General features: G+C 36.2%; 2 protein-coding genes across 3 annotated transcripts in view; one reads left to right on the top strand and one right to left on the bottom strand.

Moving 5' to 3' along the window:
• LOC101339706 (disintegrin and metalloproteinase domain-containing protein 5-like) overlaps positions 1 to 19355 on the top strand; it is a 230572-nt gene that overhangs the window by 153044 nt on the left and 58173 nt on the right. The window contains exons 21-27 of one of the 2 annotated variants that reach the window (XM_073798647.1): positions 2 to 56; positions 5350 to 5476; positions 5616 to 5751; positions 6447 to 6541; positions 7366 to 7399; positions 10083 to 10132; positions 14002 to 14113. In XM_073798647.1, coding sequence (XP_073654748.1) covers positions 2 to 56; positions 5350 to 5463 — 169 coding nt within the window. In that variant the 3' untranslated portion in view covers positions 5464 to 5476; positions 5616 to 5751; positions 6447 to 6541; ... (1 more) ...; positions 10083 to 10132; positions 14002 to 14113. Of the gene's footprint in view, position 1; positions 57 to 5349; positions 5477 to 5615; positions 5752 to 6446; positions 6542 to 7365; positions 7400 to 10082; positions 10133 to 14001; positions 14114 to 19355 lie in introns of those variants that run through there. The other variant, XM_073798649.1, reaches the window with a different exon arrangement.
• The window catches only part of ADAM2 (ADAM metallopeptidase domain 2), an 83723-nt gene continuing 71509 nt past the window's right edge, over positions 7142 to 19355 (bottom strand). Inside the window, exons 19-24 of the mRNA XM_019921510.3 lie at positions 18056 to 18239; positions 14015 to 14092; positions 13666 to 13798; positions 9094 to 9253; positions 7849 to 7912; positions 7142 to 7461 (exon numbers count right to left, since the gene is read on the bottom strand). Of these exons, the coding sequence (XP_019777069.2) occupies positions 7879 to 7912; positions 9094 to 9253; positions 13666 to 13798; positions 14015 to 14092; positions 18056 to 18239 (589 nt within the window). The 3' untranslated portion in view covers positions 7142 to 7461; positions 7849 to 7878. The remainder of the gene's footprint in view (positions 7462 to 7848; positions 7913 to 9093; positions 9254 to 13665; positions 13799 to 14014; positions 14093 to 18055; positions 18240 to 19355) is intronic.

A 19355-nucleotide genomic window follows, 5' to 3' on the forward strand; every position in this document is an offset into this window, starting at 1 on the left:
GTTCCAACTTCCAACCTATCTACTCTAACTTGAATCCAGAAAAGGCTCTGAATCAGGTAAAAGCAGCCAAAGACCCTCACCCCATAAAGCCCTGAGGGCCTGCCAGTTGTGCCTCATGACCCCATGGTAGAGAGCATCCCTTTTCCTTTCTGCTCTTTAGGTTGACCTGAATCTCCTCCCCACCCCCGGAAGTCTTAACCTTCCTCCTTCCTTGCAGAGCTTCTAAACTTCAGCTAGCCTGTGACTTGTCCCAGTGGCATTTACTCAGCTAGGAGTTGAATCCAGTGTTTCTCTTGTTACTGCTTCTCCTCTTTGAAAGCTGTGTACCCACTTTAGTGTATTCAGATTCCTTTTTTTTTAATTATTAATTTTTACTGGAGTATGGTTGCTTTACAATGTTGTGTTAGCCTCCACCGCACAACAAAATGAATCAGCCATACACATACAGATATCCCCTCCCTTTTGGACTTCCCTCCCATTTAGATTACCACAGTGCATTAGGTAGAATTCCCTGTACTATACAGTATGTTCCCATCAGTTGTCTATTTTATACATAGTATCAATGTATGTGTGTCAGTCCCAGTCTCCCAATTCCTCCCACCCCACCCCTTTCCCCCTCTATTCCTTATTATAGATTCATTATTGATTATTTGTGTCAGCAGTTTTCAGATGGCTTAGATTCCCGCTAAGCAAGACCTACCTATGTCATGGATTTTACTTTAGTATTTTTATAGTATGTACCAAAGAATATTTTAATTTTCATTGAATTTTCCTCTTTGATCCATGGATTAATTAGAAAAGTATTACATCAAACATTTGGGGATTTTTATATATTTATAATATATTTGTCTTAAATTAACTTTCGTTAGAGAACATAATCTGAAATATTTCAGTCATGAGAAATTGGTTAAGAGTTATTTTATACCTAAGCATGTGGTATATATCATTAAAACTTTTATACATATTTAAAATGTATACATAAAAATGTATATTTAAAATGCAGAGGTTGGGTATACTGTTCTCTATATGAGGTAGGTCATGTGTTTTCATCATATTTTTCAAATCCCTCACATATTTGTTGATTTTTCTAATTTTTTTCTGATAATAATTTCCTTTTGTGTACTGAAGTTATACTAAGATTTATAAAATATTATAATTTTTGTGACTTTTAATTTTATGTGTCACCTTAACTGGGCTAAGGGATGCCCAGATAGCTGATTAAAACATCATTTCTGAACGTTTCTGTGAGGGCGTCTCTGGAAGAGGTTAGCATCTGAGTCAGAAGACTGAGTAAAGACCACCCTCAAAGATGCTGGTGGGCAGCATCTAATCCACTGAGCTCCTGAACAGAATAAAAGGACAGAGGAAGAGTGAATTTGCTCTGTGCTTGATTTGAGACTTCTATTTTCTCCTGCTTTCAGACATTGGCACTCCTGCTTTTCAGACTGGGACTTATACTGTCACTACCCCCATTCCCATTCTAGACTTTCAGACTTGGGCGGAATTCATCATCAGCTTTCCTGGTTCTCCAGTTTGTAGATGGCAGATCATGGGATTTCTTGGCCTCCATAACCACATGAGCCAATTTCTATAATCTCATGTCTCTCTCTCTCTCTCTCCCCCCCGCCCCTATATATATAAATAATCTCCTGTTCTGTTTCTCTGGAGAACCCTGACTGATACAGATTTGGGGACTTAAAGGATGAGTTTTCTGAATTGGTTTTGGGATTCCTGGAACTGGCTTTGTAATCTGATTAAGTTTTAAGATGCTGTTGACTCAGGAACTTCCCTGGTGGTCCAGTGGTTAAGACTTTGTCTTCCAATGAAGGGGTGTGCATTCAGTCCCTGGTCAGGGAGCTAAGATCCCACATGCCTCGTGGCCAAAAATCCAAAACAGAAGCAATATTGTAAGAAATTCAATAAAGACTAAAAGAAAAAAGTTGCTGTTTACAGAGATATGCAAAATATCTGCTTTGGATACTTCTAATCAACCACTTATAGGAAGAAAGGAGCCACGTGACTCTATATGATATTTTTGAACATTTTTGGAAAATGAAGGAATATAATGACATTGGTTGATTTCTCCTAATGTTGCTGGACAACATAGGGAAAGGAAAAGATAAGTTCAGAGACCTGAATTCCCAGGTCAGGTGTTGCGTAAATGACCTAAAGGCTTCCAGGTGTGCCCTGAAGAAAGGACTTATCTCCTATAGCCCCAGGGCTGAAATTGCTGAAAATTAAATGGAGAACTTCCTCCTGGCTGATTTATAATGCAAGTTGACCTCCTGGCCTCACAGGGTGTCTGTTGTCAAAGTGAGGGCATTCATTGGGAAAGAATGAGACCCTATAAGGTGGGATGGAGATGTGTTGGAATATGCTGTTGAAGCCAGGGACACTGAGCCCCTAAATCCTGATGAGTCCTCATTGTGGAAGAGGCCTCCCAGCCTCAGCAAAAGTATTCTCCCCAACTCCAGTGGAATTGACCTTCTCACCCACAGTGCTGTCTCCACCCACAGTGGTTTCAGCCTTTCCACCTCAATTTGAGGGAATTAACCTTGAGGAAATGGTCTTGGACTCAAGACACTGCTGATTCTCCTCAGGACTGACCCCCACCATCCATCTTTGCTTCTAGACCTATAACTAGACTCAGTCTAAGCAGATTCCTGAAGGTGAGGTGAACTACACTCCAAAAGAACTAATTGAGTTCTCTGATTTATATAAGCAGACATCGAGAGAAGCTCTGTGGGAAGGGATATTAAGGGTGTGGGATAACAGTGGAAGGAACATAAACTTGCATCAAGCCAAATGTATTGACATAGGCTCACTAAGAAGAGATTCTGCATTTAATGCTGCAGCTTAGGAGTTAAAAGTGCTCTAACAGTTCGGTTGGTTGGCCAAAACATAGACCAAAAATAGCCATGATGAGCAAATTGTAAATGTCCAACCTCCTCTGATTTAATTTAGAGAAAGAGATTCAGAGGTTACTGTCACCATCAAGGACTTGAAAGAGGTACAGGTGGTGGTTCCCACCACATACTCATTCAACTCTCCTATTTAGCCTGCAGAGAAGACAGATGGATTTTGGAGAATAAGCATGGATTACATTAAGCTTAACCAGGGGCTGACTCCAATTGCATCTGCCATACCAGTTGTGGTTTCATCGCTTGAGCAGATTAGCACGTCCTCTGGTCCCTGGTATGCAGCAATTTTTGTCAGCAGGCAAAGTCAGCAATACACCTTCACTGTCCTACCTACCGGGGTCTATCAACTCTCTAGCCCTATGTCATAATATAGATCTTCATCACCTTTCCCTTTCACAAGATACCATACTGGTCCATTACATTGATAACATGATGCTGATTGGACCTAGTGAGTGAGAAGTAGCAACTACTCTAGACTTATCATTAAGACATTTGCTGTCAGAAGGTGGGAAATAAATCTGACTAAAATTTTGGGGCCATCTATCTCGATTTCTAGTGAAATTTCTAGGAGATCAGTGGTGTGGGGCTTGTTGAGATACTCTTTTCTAAGGTGAAAGGTAAATTTTTGATTCTGGACAGTCCTATAGCCAAGAAAGAGGTGCAATGCCTAATGGGCTTCTTTGAATTTTGGAGACAGCATATTCCGCCTTTGAGTGTGTTTCTTCAACCCATTTGCCAAGTGACCCATAAAGCTGCTAGTTTTGTATGGGGCCCAGAGCAGGAGAAGGCTCTGCAACGGGTCCAGGCTGCAGTGCAAGCTGCTCTTCCACTTGGGCCACATAAGCCAGCAGATCCAATGGTACTTGAAGTGGGAAGTGGCAGATAGGGGTGCTGTTTGGAGCCTTTGGCAGGCCCCATATGTGTATCGTGGTGCAGGCCATTAGGACTATAGAGAAAGGCCCTGACATAATCTAAAGAGAACTATTTTCCTTTTCAAAAACAACTTTTGGTCAGCTACTGGTAGAGCCTTAGTAGAGACTGAACACTTGACCATAAGCCACCAAATTATACTGCGGCCTCAGCTGTTGATCATAAACTATGTTTTCTGACCACCAAGTCATAAAATCGGGCTGCACAGAAACATTCCATCATCAAATGGAAATGGTAACTGTGATCAGGCCCAAGCAGGCCCTGAGGCACAGGTAAGTTACAAGAAGAAGTGGAATAAATGCCTATAGTCCCAACTACCACCACAGTGCCTTCTCTCAGCTTGCATTTATGGGCTCATAAGGAGTTCCCTATAATCAGTTGACAGATGATTCTGCCTGGTGTGCAGGCATCACTTGGAAGTGGAGAGCAGTAGCACTACAGCCCCTCTCTTGGACATCCTTGAAGGATAGTGGTGAAAGGAAATCCTATTAAAAGGGCAGAACTTCAGGCAGTGTACCTGGTTGTGCAATTTGCTTGGGAGGAGAAATAGCCAGACGTGTGATTATATACCAATTCTGGGCTGTAGCCAGTGGTTTGGCTGGGTGATCAGGGACTTGGAAGGAACATAAATGGAAAACTGATGACAAAATTATTTGGGGAGGAAGTATGTGGCTAGACCTCTCTGAATGGGCAAGAAACATGAAGACGTTTGTGTCCCATGTGAATGTTCACTAAGGGTGATCTCAACAGAGGACAATTTTAATAATCAGGTGGAAACGATGACCCATTTTGTGGATACTAGTCAGCCTATTTCCTAGCCATGCCTTTATGGTCAAATGGGCTAGTGAATAAAGTGATCGTGGTGGCAGGATGGGCTTAGCAACCTGGCAGCACCACTGCTGAGTGCCTAATCTTCCAGCAGCAGAGGCCAACACGGAGCCCAGGATACAGCACCGTTCTCAGGATGGTCAGCCACCTACCTGGTGGTGGGCTGATTACCATCAAGGAAGGGACAGTATTTTTTCCTTATTGGAATAGACACTCTGGGTTCAGGTTTACCTTCCCTATATGTAATGCTTCTGCCAAAACTGCCATCCATTGATTGACAGAATGACTTACCCACTGTCACAGTATTCTATGCAGCATTGCTTCTGATCAAGGAACTAAATTCACAGCAAAAGAATTGCAGCAGTGGCCCTGGGCTCATGGAATTCACTCGTTCCCCACCATCCTGAAGCTGCTGGCTTGATAGAATGGTGGCATGGCCTTTTGAGCACTCTATTACAGTGCTGGCTAGGTGGCAGTGTTTTTCAGGGCTGGGGCAATGTTCTCCAGAAGACTGTCCAATATATGATGCTGTTTCTCCAGTAACCAGGATTCATGGGTCCAGGAATTGAAGGGTGGAAAGAGGAGTGGCACCACTCACTATTACCCCAAGTGACCCACTAGCAAAATTTTTGCTTCCTGTTTCCCAACTTTAAGTTCTGTTGGCCTACAGGTCTTAGTCCCAGAGGGAAGAATGCTTTCGCCAGGGAACACAACAGTGATATCTTTAATTGGAATTAAGACTGCTGCATGGTTACTTCGGTTCCTCATACCTCTGAATCAATAGGAAAACAAGGGAGGTAAGGTATTGGCTGTGGTTAGTGATCTTGACTACCAAAGGGAACTGGACTACTCAACAACAGAGGTAAGGAAGAGTACGTATGAAATACAGGCAATCCTGTGGAATGTCTCCTCATATTACCATGCTCTGTAATTAAGGTCAATGAAGAACTACAACTCCATCCAGAAAGGATTACTAATGGTGCAGACCTTTCAGAAATGAAGGTTTGGGTCAGCAAAGCAGCTCAGGTGCTTGATGAAGTCAAAGGGAATGCAGAGTGGAGAATAGAAGAAGGTAGTTATAAATACCAGCTACAACCATGTGACTAGTTACAGAAATGCACACTGTATTTTCACAATTATATTCTCCTTATTTTGTTATGAATACATTTGTCTGTATATAAACATATTGAGCAAATATCTTTGCTTTCTTTCCTCTCATTCCTTTATCATGTATCGACTTTGTATAAATATTTTAAATTTTACATCGTAGTATTTAAGTTATAAAATATCAGGAGGAGAGTAAACATCACGCAGGGGCTTTATCTCCTCTTCTGGAAAGGAATTAGGGCACCTTTGGTTGTATGCAGGACAGTTATATCACTTTAGGCAGAGTTATGACCTTTATTTGGAGATTAAGTATGGCTTAAGGAGATGCATATGGGTGCGAAGTTGACAAGGGGGAGACTTGTCATGGTTAATTTCATGTGTCAACTTAGGGATGTCCAAATGTCTGATAAAACATGATTTCTGGGTGTGTCTGTGTGTCTTGGGAAGAGATTAGTATTTGAATCATTAGACTGAGTGAAGGAGAGACTACCCTTACCAATTGGAGTGGGCATCATTCAATCTTTTGAGGGCTTGAGCAGAACAAAAATGTAGAGGAAGGTCAATTTGCTTTCTCCTATCCTGGGACACCCACTGGCACTCCTGGTCCTCAGGGTTTTGGACTCAGATTGGGACTTACATCATTGGCCCTGCATTTCTCAGGCCTTCAGACTCACACTGAATGACGCTACCAGTCGTTTCCCGGCTCTCCAGCTTGCAGATGGCAGATCTTGGGACTTCTTTGCCTCCAGAACCATGTGAGCCAACTCCTTTAATAAATTTCCTCATCCCTCCCACCCCCCATCTATCTATATAACTCCTATTGCTTCTGTTTCTCTGGAGAACCCTGACTCACACATTTATATTATTGTAGCTTCTTCTTAGATTTACCTTTTGCACTATGATATGTTCTTCTTTATATCTACTAATGCTTTTTGTGTTAAAGTCTACCAAGCTTTCTTTAGTTTAAAGTTCCATGGTATATCTGTCTTTTACTTTGAACCTTTATATAACTGAAATTGTCTTTTTTTTGTGTGTGTGGTATGCGGGCCTCTCACTGTTGTGGCCTCTCCCGTTGTGGAGCACAGGCTCCGGACGCGCAGGCTCAGCGGCCATGGCTCACGGGCCCAGCCGCTCCGCGGCATGTGGGATCTTCCCGGACCGGGGCACGAACCCGTGTCCCCTGCATCGGCAGGCGGACTCTCAACCACTGCGCCTCCAGGGAAGCCCTGAAATTGTCTTTTATAAGCAGCGTATAGTTGAAATTTTTTTCCAAATCTTTTTTTTTTAATTTTTATTGTTGTCTTTTGATTGGTTATGGACCATGAGACTATAACACAACCACACACCATTGCGGCTTAAAATATAACAGTGGCCTTTAATCATGGTATTGCATGTATTATACACTTTCCTTACCTCATGCCTACTCATTAACAGAGTTAATGCTTACTAACAGAATTAATATGAGGTAACTTTAAAAATAAGAAATATGTAATACAAAAACTCATAAACATGCATTCCTTGCAAATAAATTATTTGTGGTATTATGTTATATATGAAAACTTTTATCTTTTCTTGACAGATGAAAGACATAATGCACAGGTTTTGAATCCCAGGTAATTAGGCAAGGCATGTACGTTTTCTTTTCCATTTTTCCTGTCCATCAGAGATAATTACTCTGGTAGAATAAATAAAGGGGGAAAAGTCACCTGTATGATCAATCAAGTTAAAAATGATGATTAATTCAACAAATGGCATGAGGGTACACTTATTTTGAAGTAGAGTTCTATCATGTATCAATAATTTATTTGTAACCAACATTTTGAATACACAAATGCTAAAGAATTAAGCATTATTAGAAAAAAAGAGAAAAGATAGCACTCTAAGACATATTTTAGGTGACAGATTTACCATGTCTATGATATAGCCTCAATTTGATTTTTATTATATGCAGCTATATTACCATCTTCACTTAATATACATTTATATTATTTCTATCTATCTAATACATTGAATTTTCTGTTTGTCTGTTTCTTCCTCTCATCCTAAAATAGTTGATACTTACTGTGATACCATGGATTCTTTGTTTTCCAGGCTAGTCTTTGGTCTCACTCTCACTTTCCACTTGCCTATGTATTTAAAAATAAAAATAATCATTTAAAATTGTATTTTCCTCAAAGATGGTTCTACAAAACTCTGTACCATTTATCAGTATTGAAATAGTTTTGAATCCCTATCTGAGATCTGAGAGCAGTCACTACTTAAGAATATCTTACCACCGAGAGCACCTCTTAACTGGTAAGAAAGACTAATATGGGAAAAAGCAAAGTAATATAAGTTTATCTGGAAATGAACTCAGATCATATTTATATCCATGACATTATTAGCTAAATAGTTTTACACTTTTTTTTACCATTCATATTCTGCCCAGTTTTTCCACAATAAAGTCATCTAATATAAGAAAATTCCTTTAATATGTTTATATATTATCTGAATTATGTGACTATTTTATGTGTTACATATTACTTCAGCAATTTTACATAAACTTTTCAAAATATTTCTGTGAAATATATTCTCTTTTAATTAGTATTATCTTATCAACTTCAAATACTTCAATAAAATTCTTTAAATATTTGAATAAAATTCATTTCATTTTAATTAAGATGGAGGTCATAGATGTAAAACTCAAAGGCAGAAATTATTTTATAGCGATTTCCATGAAAGGAAATAAACCAATTTTAATATTTATTTTATTCTTGAAGCATATTTTCAGATATTTATAAGGTTATTTAATTTAAAAAAGTTTTTTCTGTAGATTAGCCATGGCTATATCTAGATTTTTCAGTTTTACTATTATATATTAATTTCTAACCTTTTCCAACTCTGCCTGCCTCTCAATTTATTTAAGTGCCTTAAAGCTTAACTACTCTCCTAAATTTCCATGCTATGTTTTAATAAAATAGTGTATGCAAAATTCTTTGAAATATGTAAATATTAAAAAGTAAAGTAATAATATTTAATACATATTTAATAATTAAGATCAAATAGTAAAAGGAGGTAGATAAACACTAACTAGAAATCATTTCTACTTAAATTTACCCTTAACACAGTCCAAGTTATTTTAAGATTAAAGAAATTTATTATTCATTATATTGATCATTAATATATTACATATTAAATTTCCATATAAAGATAAATATATAATTGGAATTATTACTAGTTATATCACCATAATGTTATTTATTGATAAGTTACTATGTAGGCCAACTAATTACAAAAGTAATGAATCTTAAATATGAAATTAATATACTCATCGCTTGTATAGTCCTCAGTTCTCCAATTTTCATTTTGGAAATAAACTTTTACCAGTGTAGCAATCAGTACACAGAGAATAATGAAAAAAGGAATGAGTAAGAAAAATGGCCATCTCGTAGGCGTGGAATAGTAAACATTCTCAATATAGCGCCTGTCTAGGAGAGAAAACACCAGTGATTTGAAAGCAATTACCAGGAATATAGCAAAACCATTTCTGCATTTTAATATGACTATTAGAATAAAATGTTTAAACATTTAATAATTTTATAATTAACATATTTTATATGAAGTGGATAAGTTGACATCATAAGTGCTCAAAGTTAGACTCTTCTCTTACATAATAGTCCTATATTCCTTGCTTGTTTATTAAGAACCTTCTATTCCATGTAGTCTCTTTTCAGATCTGTCTCATAATACAGACGAAAGGGATTATAGTGTGATCCCAGGAAGAACTGAATTTTCCCTCAATACTCAATTTTTTTTTGTAAGAAATATTGCATATGTCATAGCATTTCAATGAAGTCCAAATTCTTTTCTTTTATTGCATTGGTATTTATTTTCATGTTTCATCTAAGAAATTAATTGCTTAGCTCAAGGTCATGTAGACATTTCCTGTGTTTCTTTCAAGACTAGTTTTAGCTTCTACATTTAGATTTATCGTCTATCACACATGAATTGTGAAGTAAGTTGTAATTTTGAGATTCATTTGGCCTTATGTGGATATCCAGTTGTTAGAATACAATGTTTTGAACTCACTTTCCTTTCCCGTTGAACTATCTTTGTACTTTTCTTGATTACTGTAACTATATACTAAATCTATATTATTCTAAATTTAATATAAGGCAAATAGACTAAGTTGTCCTTCTTTGTTGTACTTTTTCAGAGCTCTTTCGCTATTCTAAGCACTTTTGTGTGTATTTTAGAATCAAATTGTTGACACCTAAAATGTTGCATGCTTTTATGATTGGTTATTTTTATCTATAGATTTAATTTGGTGAGAATTGACATCTTGGCAATAATAAACTTTCCAATAGGTGAGCATGGCATATTTCTCCATTTACTTGTATGTTTAGCATCTATCTGCATTTTTGTTTTAGTTTCAGTCTTGCACATCTTTTGTTAAACTTATTCCTAATATTTTATATTTTGATAGTATTGTAGGTGGTACTGATTTTAAGTTGGTTTTCATTTACTGCTGCTAGTATATAGCAATACTATCCACTTTTAAACATTTCCTTTGACCTTTCAAAAGGTTTTTATTACTTCTAGAAGTATTTTTGTAGAGTCCTTAGGATTTTTGATGTAATTAATCATATCATGTTCAGTCTAATTTCATCCTTTCTAATCTTCATGCTCCTGATTTTTTTGTTCTTTACTTATTGCACTGGCTATGACTTAGGGTAAAATATTGACATGGTGAGAGCAGACTTCATTGCCTTGCTCTCAAATTTTGGAAAAAACAATGTATTTTATCATAAGATATATTGGCTAAAATTTTTTTGTTGATGCTTTTTATGGTATTGATGAAGTTTGCTTCTGTTGGTAGTTTGTTGCCTTTAAAAAATTCATAAATACGTGTTGAATTTTGTCAAATGACTTTTATGCATCAAAAGAGAAAATGATATACACTTAAAATATTCTTAATTTGGTGAATTGCACTGATTGACTTTCAAATGAATGCTTACATTTATGTTTATGAAGTATATTGTTCTGTAATTTTTTCTTTGTTAACTTTCTTTCTGGATTTGGCATCAGGGATATGTTTTCCTCATACAGCGAGGTGACAGGAGTCACTTCACTGCTACTTTTTAAAATGGTATTTCTTCCTTGCAAAAACTTGCCAGAATTAACCTGTGAAACCAAATACATCTGTATTTCTTGTTGCTGTTATTTTTGTTGGTGGTGATTTTCAAAAATCACAAATGCACACATCATGAAGTTTGGGCTTCTGATTTCTTGGTTATACCCTATGATTTATAATTCCTTTTCCATAAGGAGTAGCCCTTATAACACTTTTTACATTAGAGTAGCTTTATCAGTCTACTTTTACCCGTAATTGATTAGGACTTGAAGAACATATGTATTATCTTGACCGTTTTCAGTCTGACTGAGGTAATTCCTTAAAAATGTATGGATTTCTTGTGTATTAAATAAAAAATACACCCCATTAAATGAAACCACACCCACAAATCTTTTTAACATAAATCTGTCTATATTGGACTCTGGTGAGGCTGCTATAAAATAACCTATTTAACATTCATAGTAGCCTTACTGTTTAAGAGTTTTTAAGAGGCAGTCCAGTACAATACTTAGAAGGCTTTTTGTATATTGATAGATGAAGGTGTCTAAGAGGCATCACTTTAAGTTTTCCTGAGGTCTTAACAGAGGGGTTTACATACGCTTGACAATTTTTATCTGAGATCAAATTTTATTGCTCAGTATCTCAAATTTAGCTGTTAGCCATTTCTCACTTTAAGAATGTTTTGCTGGAAGAATTCAGGAATAAAAATTAATTTTATTTTCAAACCAAATAAATTCTAGCTCTTTTCAAGTAAAATAGACATTTTACTTGAAAACTGAACTGTTCCTTTATTAATAATTACTATCATCTTATATTTTATCATAGGTAACTTAAGTCACCCAACTTGGAAATCTTGCTGACCAGAACCATGAATTCTACTTTCCACATTACCACAGGCAGCAAGGATGCCACACAATTCACTACTTCATAATAAATGTCCTCATTTCTCCAACTTCTAATAACATGTTTTTAAGCTGTCTTTGAATTGCTCACCAACAGTCTTCTTGAGACAATGTCAACATATATCAGTAGTCATCAACAGTTTCCTGTTCTACCTTCCATGCACCACCCAATTCCAAAGCTAATGGCACATGTTTTAGATTCTTGTTATATAAATATAAATGCACCATCTGGTACCAAATTGTGTGTGTGTGTGTGTGTGTGTGTGTGTAGGGGGAGAGAGAGAGAGAGAGAGAGAGAGAGAGATTGTGCAAGAAAGTATCCCTAAATTTGGTAACTTAATCTTTTAATTTTGTGTGTCATGAATTTGGGGAGGGCTTAGTTGCATGGTTATATTTTTATTTTTATGTCTCAATGTAGTCAAATTTCATATACAGCAGATAATTTTCAACAGAATGAGTGTTCCAATAATGGGAGTTCGAAGCATTAGTATTCTAAAAAACCCAATCAGAATCTGCAGCAAAACCATGGAAGTCTCAGAATCTCACTTCTGTATATTTTACTGCTCAATCACGTCACTAAAACCAACCTGGATTCTAGGAAACAGTCTTCTTCTCACTGGGGAAACAGCATGCATGTGCATGGATAGAAGCAGTTAATTGCTGTTAATTTGAAGATAAGCTGACCGTTCCCACTAACATAGAAATAGCTTGGTGATACATAAGTATGTTATAATGTTTTTTACTTAATCTATTACTGCATGGTCTTAAATACTATATTTCAAATGCTGGAATGAATGTGGAAATGTTACGAACTAAGTCTGGCTCAAAATCTGCTTGCTTTGATTTTCTGTAAATATAGGGGGTTTTTTTTTGTTGTTTTTTTTTTGGTTTTTTTTGCGGTATGCGGGCCTCTCACTGTTGTGGCTTCTCCTGTTGCGGAGCACAGGCTCCAGACACGCAGGCTCAGCGGCCATGGCTCACGGGCCCAGCCGCTCCGCAGCATGCGGGATCCCCCCGGACCAGGGCACGAACCCGTGTCCCCTGCATCGGCAGGCGGACTCTCAACCACTGTGCCACCAGGGAAGCCCTAAACATAGGTTTTTATATAAAAGAAATCTAGTCCTAAGCAACACTGGATCTGCCAGCTTGCTCTAAAATACATCTCTACTTTGAACCAAAATGTGTCGAAAATTATATTTCCTAAGCTCCTTAACCTTTGGTCTTCTAGTTAGATTTGGCTAATGGGATTCACTGGATAAAATTTGGAGGGCAAGAAGACAGAAATTGCCATGGTATTTAACCCTCTCTGTCTCCAGCATCTGCAATTGTGTCCCTGTATCCTCTACACCTTCACCTCATGCTGGAGAGTACCTCTAACCTGTGTTCTAGACCCTAGTATATAGCCCTGACCACAGTTACATGTCATGCGAGATGGCTTAGATTCTGGTTCTAGTAATAACATCTCCATTTATTGTGCCTTTAGCCCTAAGAAGTGGTAGTGGATTCCTGTGTTGCTAATCTCTGGTTGCCTCACTGTTCTCTGATTGGCTTTTATCTCTGCCGTTGTGTGTTACCCCATGCCTTGTATTGAATTCCTTCTGTATGAAAGGCTAAAGTGATTTCTATTTTCGTGCCTGGGCCTTCACTGACATACCTTATTTATAACATATATTTAATATGTTATAACACATTAGTCTCTGGAAGGAAAACATAAATTAAATAGCCATATATGGTGTATTGTTTTATGTCCAAACATAATCTAAATATAAATTGGTAGACAAAATACTTATTTTATTAAATTTAATACATTAAAATGTTATTTTAATTATAATTTCAATTGAAATCAGTATCAATCAATACTTACCAGGTAGGCCTGGTACTGAGGGTGGAAAGTTGCCACTGTCAATACTCCCACCTTCCCATGACTCTAGTGAAGCTAGGCAATTTGGAGGTAAATATGTAGGGTTACAGTGACAGTGCCTTTTATTATTACATAGCTGAAACAGGAGAAATATCATAAATAGCTAAAATTATTTGTGTTCACTTAAAATTTTGAAATAATAGCTAGGTCAGATAAGGCTGATTTTCTTACATGGTTTATGAATATGACTGTGTGTGTGTGTGTGTGTGTGTGTGTGTGTTTAGCTGTGCATTTGCTTTCCAAATATCAGCCTCAATGATTTCTATTCTTGTCTTATAGTGCTGATACTTACACCTTGATTGTGGCATTTTTCTGGAGTACAGTCGTAATTCAAGAATGAAGAATCTACACATTTCTTATTTTTGCAAACCTAAAAAGGAGATATCCCAAAGTAAGTTAACTGTACCAACATCTGTATTTGGCATCTAATTAAAAGGATTCCTTATTATACTGACATAAGAGGTATTCATTTAATAATAAATATTAATATACTAACAATAAGTGATTAATTCATAGTGCTACTATGTTTTCAGCACTAGATGGGACTGATTATCTGAAAATAAATAAAACAATAAAAACATCTTCCCTGCTTATACTGGGATAGGAAGTACAGACATGAAATAAGTAACAGTAAAGGTAAATGTGTAATAAATACTATAATAAAATAGTTTTATGAAATAATAAAAACACAGAATTTGTCTAATATATGAGGACAGTGAAACTTTTTTATTGAGCTCTGATGTTGAACATGACTTAATCAAGCATAGAAATGAAAGACAAAGTACTTATAGAAAAAGAATAAGTATTCAGAATGACCCTACATCATATCTATTATGAAACTGTTAAGAAATATTTAGGGAAGTTCAGTTGTTACACAAAGAACAGCCATTCAAACATTAATTAACTAAATATTTGAGTCTTACGATGTGCCTGGCCCTGAGAACACAGCAGTGAACAACAACAAAACTCATGTTGCTCATATTGCAGTAAAAGATACAGAAACACACACACAACAAAAAATCTATACATGATGTGACAGAGGTTATTATGGAGGGTTTGTCTGTGTCTTATAGTCTTAATCAGAAAATTGGTCTATAACCTATAAGCAATTGGCGGTGTTTAGAGATTTAATTGGAAGATGGAAAGCTGATAAAAGGAGGTTTTGAAAAAGAGAATGTAAAAGGCAAGAGAAAATATAGAAAGACAAACTAGAATAACATTACAGTAGTCCAGAAAAATGACAACCACAGAGTGAAATTGAGTGGTAGTAGTGTTGATGAAAAACAGTGGTTGTGTTTGAGACAGAGTTAAATAGTTTGATCCACCTAAGTTTAGTGATAGATTGTATATAAAGGATGAAAAGAGAGATGGAGCAATGACACCAAGGTCTCTGGTATGTCTAACTTTCTTGGTTGTGGTACAAGTAATGGAATAAGAAAGCTAAGCATAAAGCTCAAAAGTTTAGAAATATTATTTTTTGAGACTTCTTTTTACTTGTAATATCAAATAATACTATGCACTTGAGATAAAATAAAAATTATTTTTAGGCACAGAAAATGTGAAACAATGTGATTCCACAAAAGTAACCAAAACCTGAAGCCAGCATTCCTCCCATGGTCATCAATGGCTAAGGATGTAGTATTTAAGTGATTATATGCACCGTACACCAGTGACAGAATTAAAAGCAGGTTTTACCAAATCCTGAAAAAATAATCTGGAGGGCAACATCAGCAAAATGGTGCACTAGGAAGTCCCAAGTCTTGTTCTCCTTTAGAGATCCTAGAAGAAGAAGATGAAGAAGGAGGAGGAGGGGAAGGAGGGGGGGAGGGGGAGAAGGACTGGCTAAAGCAACCCATAGGAGCTCTGGAAGCTGTCAGAGGTCTGCTGCAGCTAAGCAAATGCCCAAACAAACAAACAAAAAGCCACAATCAAAATGTTAGAAAGTTTTGTAGTATTTTGCTCAAACCTTGTCCCACTACTTTTTGGGCATGCCATAGTCTTGGTCTGGAGGAGACAGCAGCTGAGTTTCCAATTCCCTCCCTTGAACTGAATGGAGTAGAGGACACCTTATTTTCAATATTGTAACCTGTCTGGGAACTGCCTGAAGACTGGTCTCTGTTCCACCTAATTCAGATCTCAGATGGACACTGCCCAGGAAAACTGCAGGGAAACTAAGACTTGTAGACATTTGGAGCAGAGAGAATGGGTGGAAACATACAATAGACCATCTAAGGCTCCAAGGCAACCCTGGCATGAGACTATTTGGAAAAACAAGACATTAAAAAACATACATGTATGTGGGGAATAAGAAAAGCCACAAAAAGACCCAGGAAAGATGCATATTCACAGAGATCTCAGAGACCACAAGCTTTCTCCTCAGGCTACTCCCAAGGCTCAGAGCACACCCAAGAAATTAGAAAAGGACTACGCTGGCACGGAGCCAGACTGCAAACAGTGGGAGAAATGGCTGTTTTTCAAAAGTCCAGTTTTTAACCAAAAAATCACATGCTATAAAAAGAAACAGGAGAAAAAGGAGGAAAGAATATGCAATGGAGATAAAACAGTATCACCAACAAGTAGTGCTGGGAAAACTGGACAGCCACATGTAAAACAATAAGATTAGAACAATCCCTCACAACATTTACAAAAATAAACTCAAAATGGTTTAAAGACCTAAATGTAAGGCCTGTAGCCATAAGACTCTTAGAAGAGAACATAGGTGGGATACATTTTGACATAAATTGTAGCAATATTTTCTTGGATCAGTCTCCTAAGACAAAAGAAGTAAAATCAAAACTAAACAAATGGGATCTAATTAAACTTAAAAGCTTTTGCACAGCAAAGGAAACTATCAACAAAACAAAAAGAAACCTATGGAATCGGAGAAAATATTTGCTAATTATGCAACTAACAAGATGTTAATATCCAAAATATATAGACAGCTCATTCAATACAATATCAAAACAAAAACAAAACAGTTAAAAAATGGGCAGTAGACTGAATAGACATATTTCCATAGAAGATATAAAGATGGCCCACGGGCTCATGAAAAGATGTTCAACATCGCTAATTATTAGAGAGATGCAAATCAAAAACACAATGAGGTACCACCTCACACCTCTTTGAATGGCTCTCATCAAAAAGTCTACAAATAACAAACATTGGGGAGAATGTGGAGAAAAGGGAACCCTTGTACACTTTTGCTGGCAATGCAAATTGGTACAACCACTATGGAAAACACTATGGATGTTCCTTAAAAAAGTAAAAATAGAATTACCATACAACCCAGCAATCCCACTCCTGGGTATACATCTGGAAAAAAGAAAGACACTAATTCAAAAAGATACATGTTCCCCAATGTTCACAGCAGCACTATTTACAATAGCCAAGGCTCAGAAGCAACTCAAGTGCCCATCAACAGACTACTGCATTTAAAAATGTGATTTTTAAATATATATATGTATATATATTTATAAATTTATATAATGGAATATTACTCAGCCATAAAAAAGAATGAAATACTGTTATTTGCAGTAATGTGGGTGGGCTTAAAGAAAATTATGCTTAGTGAAATAAGTCAAAGAGAAAGTCAAATACTATATGATATCACTTATATGTGGAAACTTAAAAAGAATGCAAAGGAATATATATATGCAAAACTGAAACAGATATAGAAAACAAACCTATGGTTGCCAAAGGGGAGATCAAAGTGGGGAGGGACAAATTAGGGGTATGGGATTAACAGATGCAAAGTGGTATATATAAAATAGATAGGCAACAAAGATATACTGTATAGCACAGGGAATTATACCCATTATCTTGTAATAACCTATAATGGAATATAATCTGCAAAAATACTGAATCACTATGCTGTACACCTGAAACTAACACAATATTGTAAATCAATTATACTTCAAATAATAAAAAGAGTTGATGGAAGGTTCATGAAAATGGAGAGTACTTGTATCTCAGATTTATATGCCTTTGATTGATTTTTCCTTTACTCTGTGAATCCTTTATTATTTTCATCACTAAAATGGGCATATGTTACTTTAACTGCTATTTTAAGTAAGTATATCAAAATATAATTCATGACATTAAAAATACTCCCTGTGTAACATGAGATAATTAATAAAACAGTTAATACATATGACTTCCATGAAAAAAGTACTAAATAGCCAATGAAATATTCATAGTGATAATATCTCATTTTCAAAACTTTCTACTTTCTTATTTTTTGAAATTAAATGTGCACTTAAGTTATGAGAAAAATACCAAATATGCATTTAAAATTTGAAATTAGGAAATTAGTTGGTAATAAAAGACTACATACCTTATTTAGACCACAAACAGTTCCATCTTTTACCCACATGTTTCCGCTGTCTTTATCATCATATGCATATTCCAGTCCAACGCAGATGTTTCCATCTATGTTGCTATACAAAACAGTGGCATTTGGAATATTAATTATAATTCCTTTGTCATATGTACACAGTAATTTTCCACATCGCACATCCCTATAATTTACCAACAAATAAAAATCATTAGTTTTCAATACAGAGAAATATTAGAATATCATTTCTAAAGCAAACAGATTTAAATAAAGCATTAAGGGCTGCTAAAAGATGTATGCAATTAATTGTGCAACACCAAAAAATATGAGAGCCTTTCCTGCATTGTTAATAGTAACAACATCTTAGTAATTATGAACTACTTTCTATTTAGCCTTATCACTTTTTTGGTAACAATTCTTTATTCCTTTTTTGATTCTTAAACATGATTCCAAGCTTATTCTATTCTAAAAAATTAGTAAAATTTAAAAAATTACTGGTATGATTGGATTTCCTTTTGTGTTTTTCAAACATAATATGTACTCTCCACATCATGGGTCCCAAACTGACAAGACACTGAGGCATACACTCAAGAAGCAGTACATGCAATAAATATTAACGCTGAACCACTGAGATACATCACAACGATAGTGCATAAATCACAGACAAAATCATGAAAGTAACCAGAAAATAAAAAAGCATTAACAACAAAAGAACAGTAATACAACTTAAGACTGACTTTCCAAGAGAAATAATGGAGATCAGATTATTGAATGACAGACTCAAAGGTGAGACAAAATATCTAGTGTCTTCGCATTTTGTAGGTAGAGAAAATATCTTTCAAAAGGAAATATGGCATTTTCAGACAATAATTAATAAAATTTATCAATAGACGCCCCAGACTAAAGAAAATGTAAACTGAGTTCTTCCCATGGAAGGAAATTTATCTTAGATGTAACTTGTAGAAGTACAAAACACATATAGCTTTATCAGATTGAGGAAGTTTCATTCTATTCCTAATTAGATGAGAGTGCTTATCATGAGTCAGTTCTAGGATTTGTGATACATCAGGCACAAAATAAATTGTGTAGTTAAATCTTAACGAGGGGGGTAGGAGAGAGAGAAGATATAGGTAAATTATCTCCCCCCAAATAAGTATAAAACTGTGCAAATTTGTCACAACAAACATTTCAGGGCTATGGAAACTGATCAAAAGCAAACAACAAATCGAGAAGCATTTATGTAAAGTTGCCATAAAATCAGTAATAATAGTGAAAGGCCGTGGTCCTCTTGCCTGGGTCT

Source organism: Tursiops truncatus, chromosome 21 (assembly GCF_011762595.2).
Source record: "Tursiops truncatus isolate mTurTru1 chromosome 21, mTurTru1.mat.Y, whole genome shotgun sequence".
In the NCBI taxonomy this organism is placed as follows: domain Eukaryota; kingdom Metazoa; phylum Chordata; class Mammalia; order Artiodactyla; family Delphinidae; genus Tursiops; species Tursiops truncatus.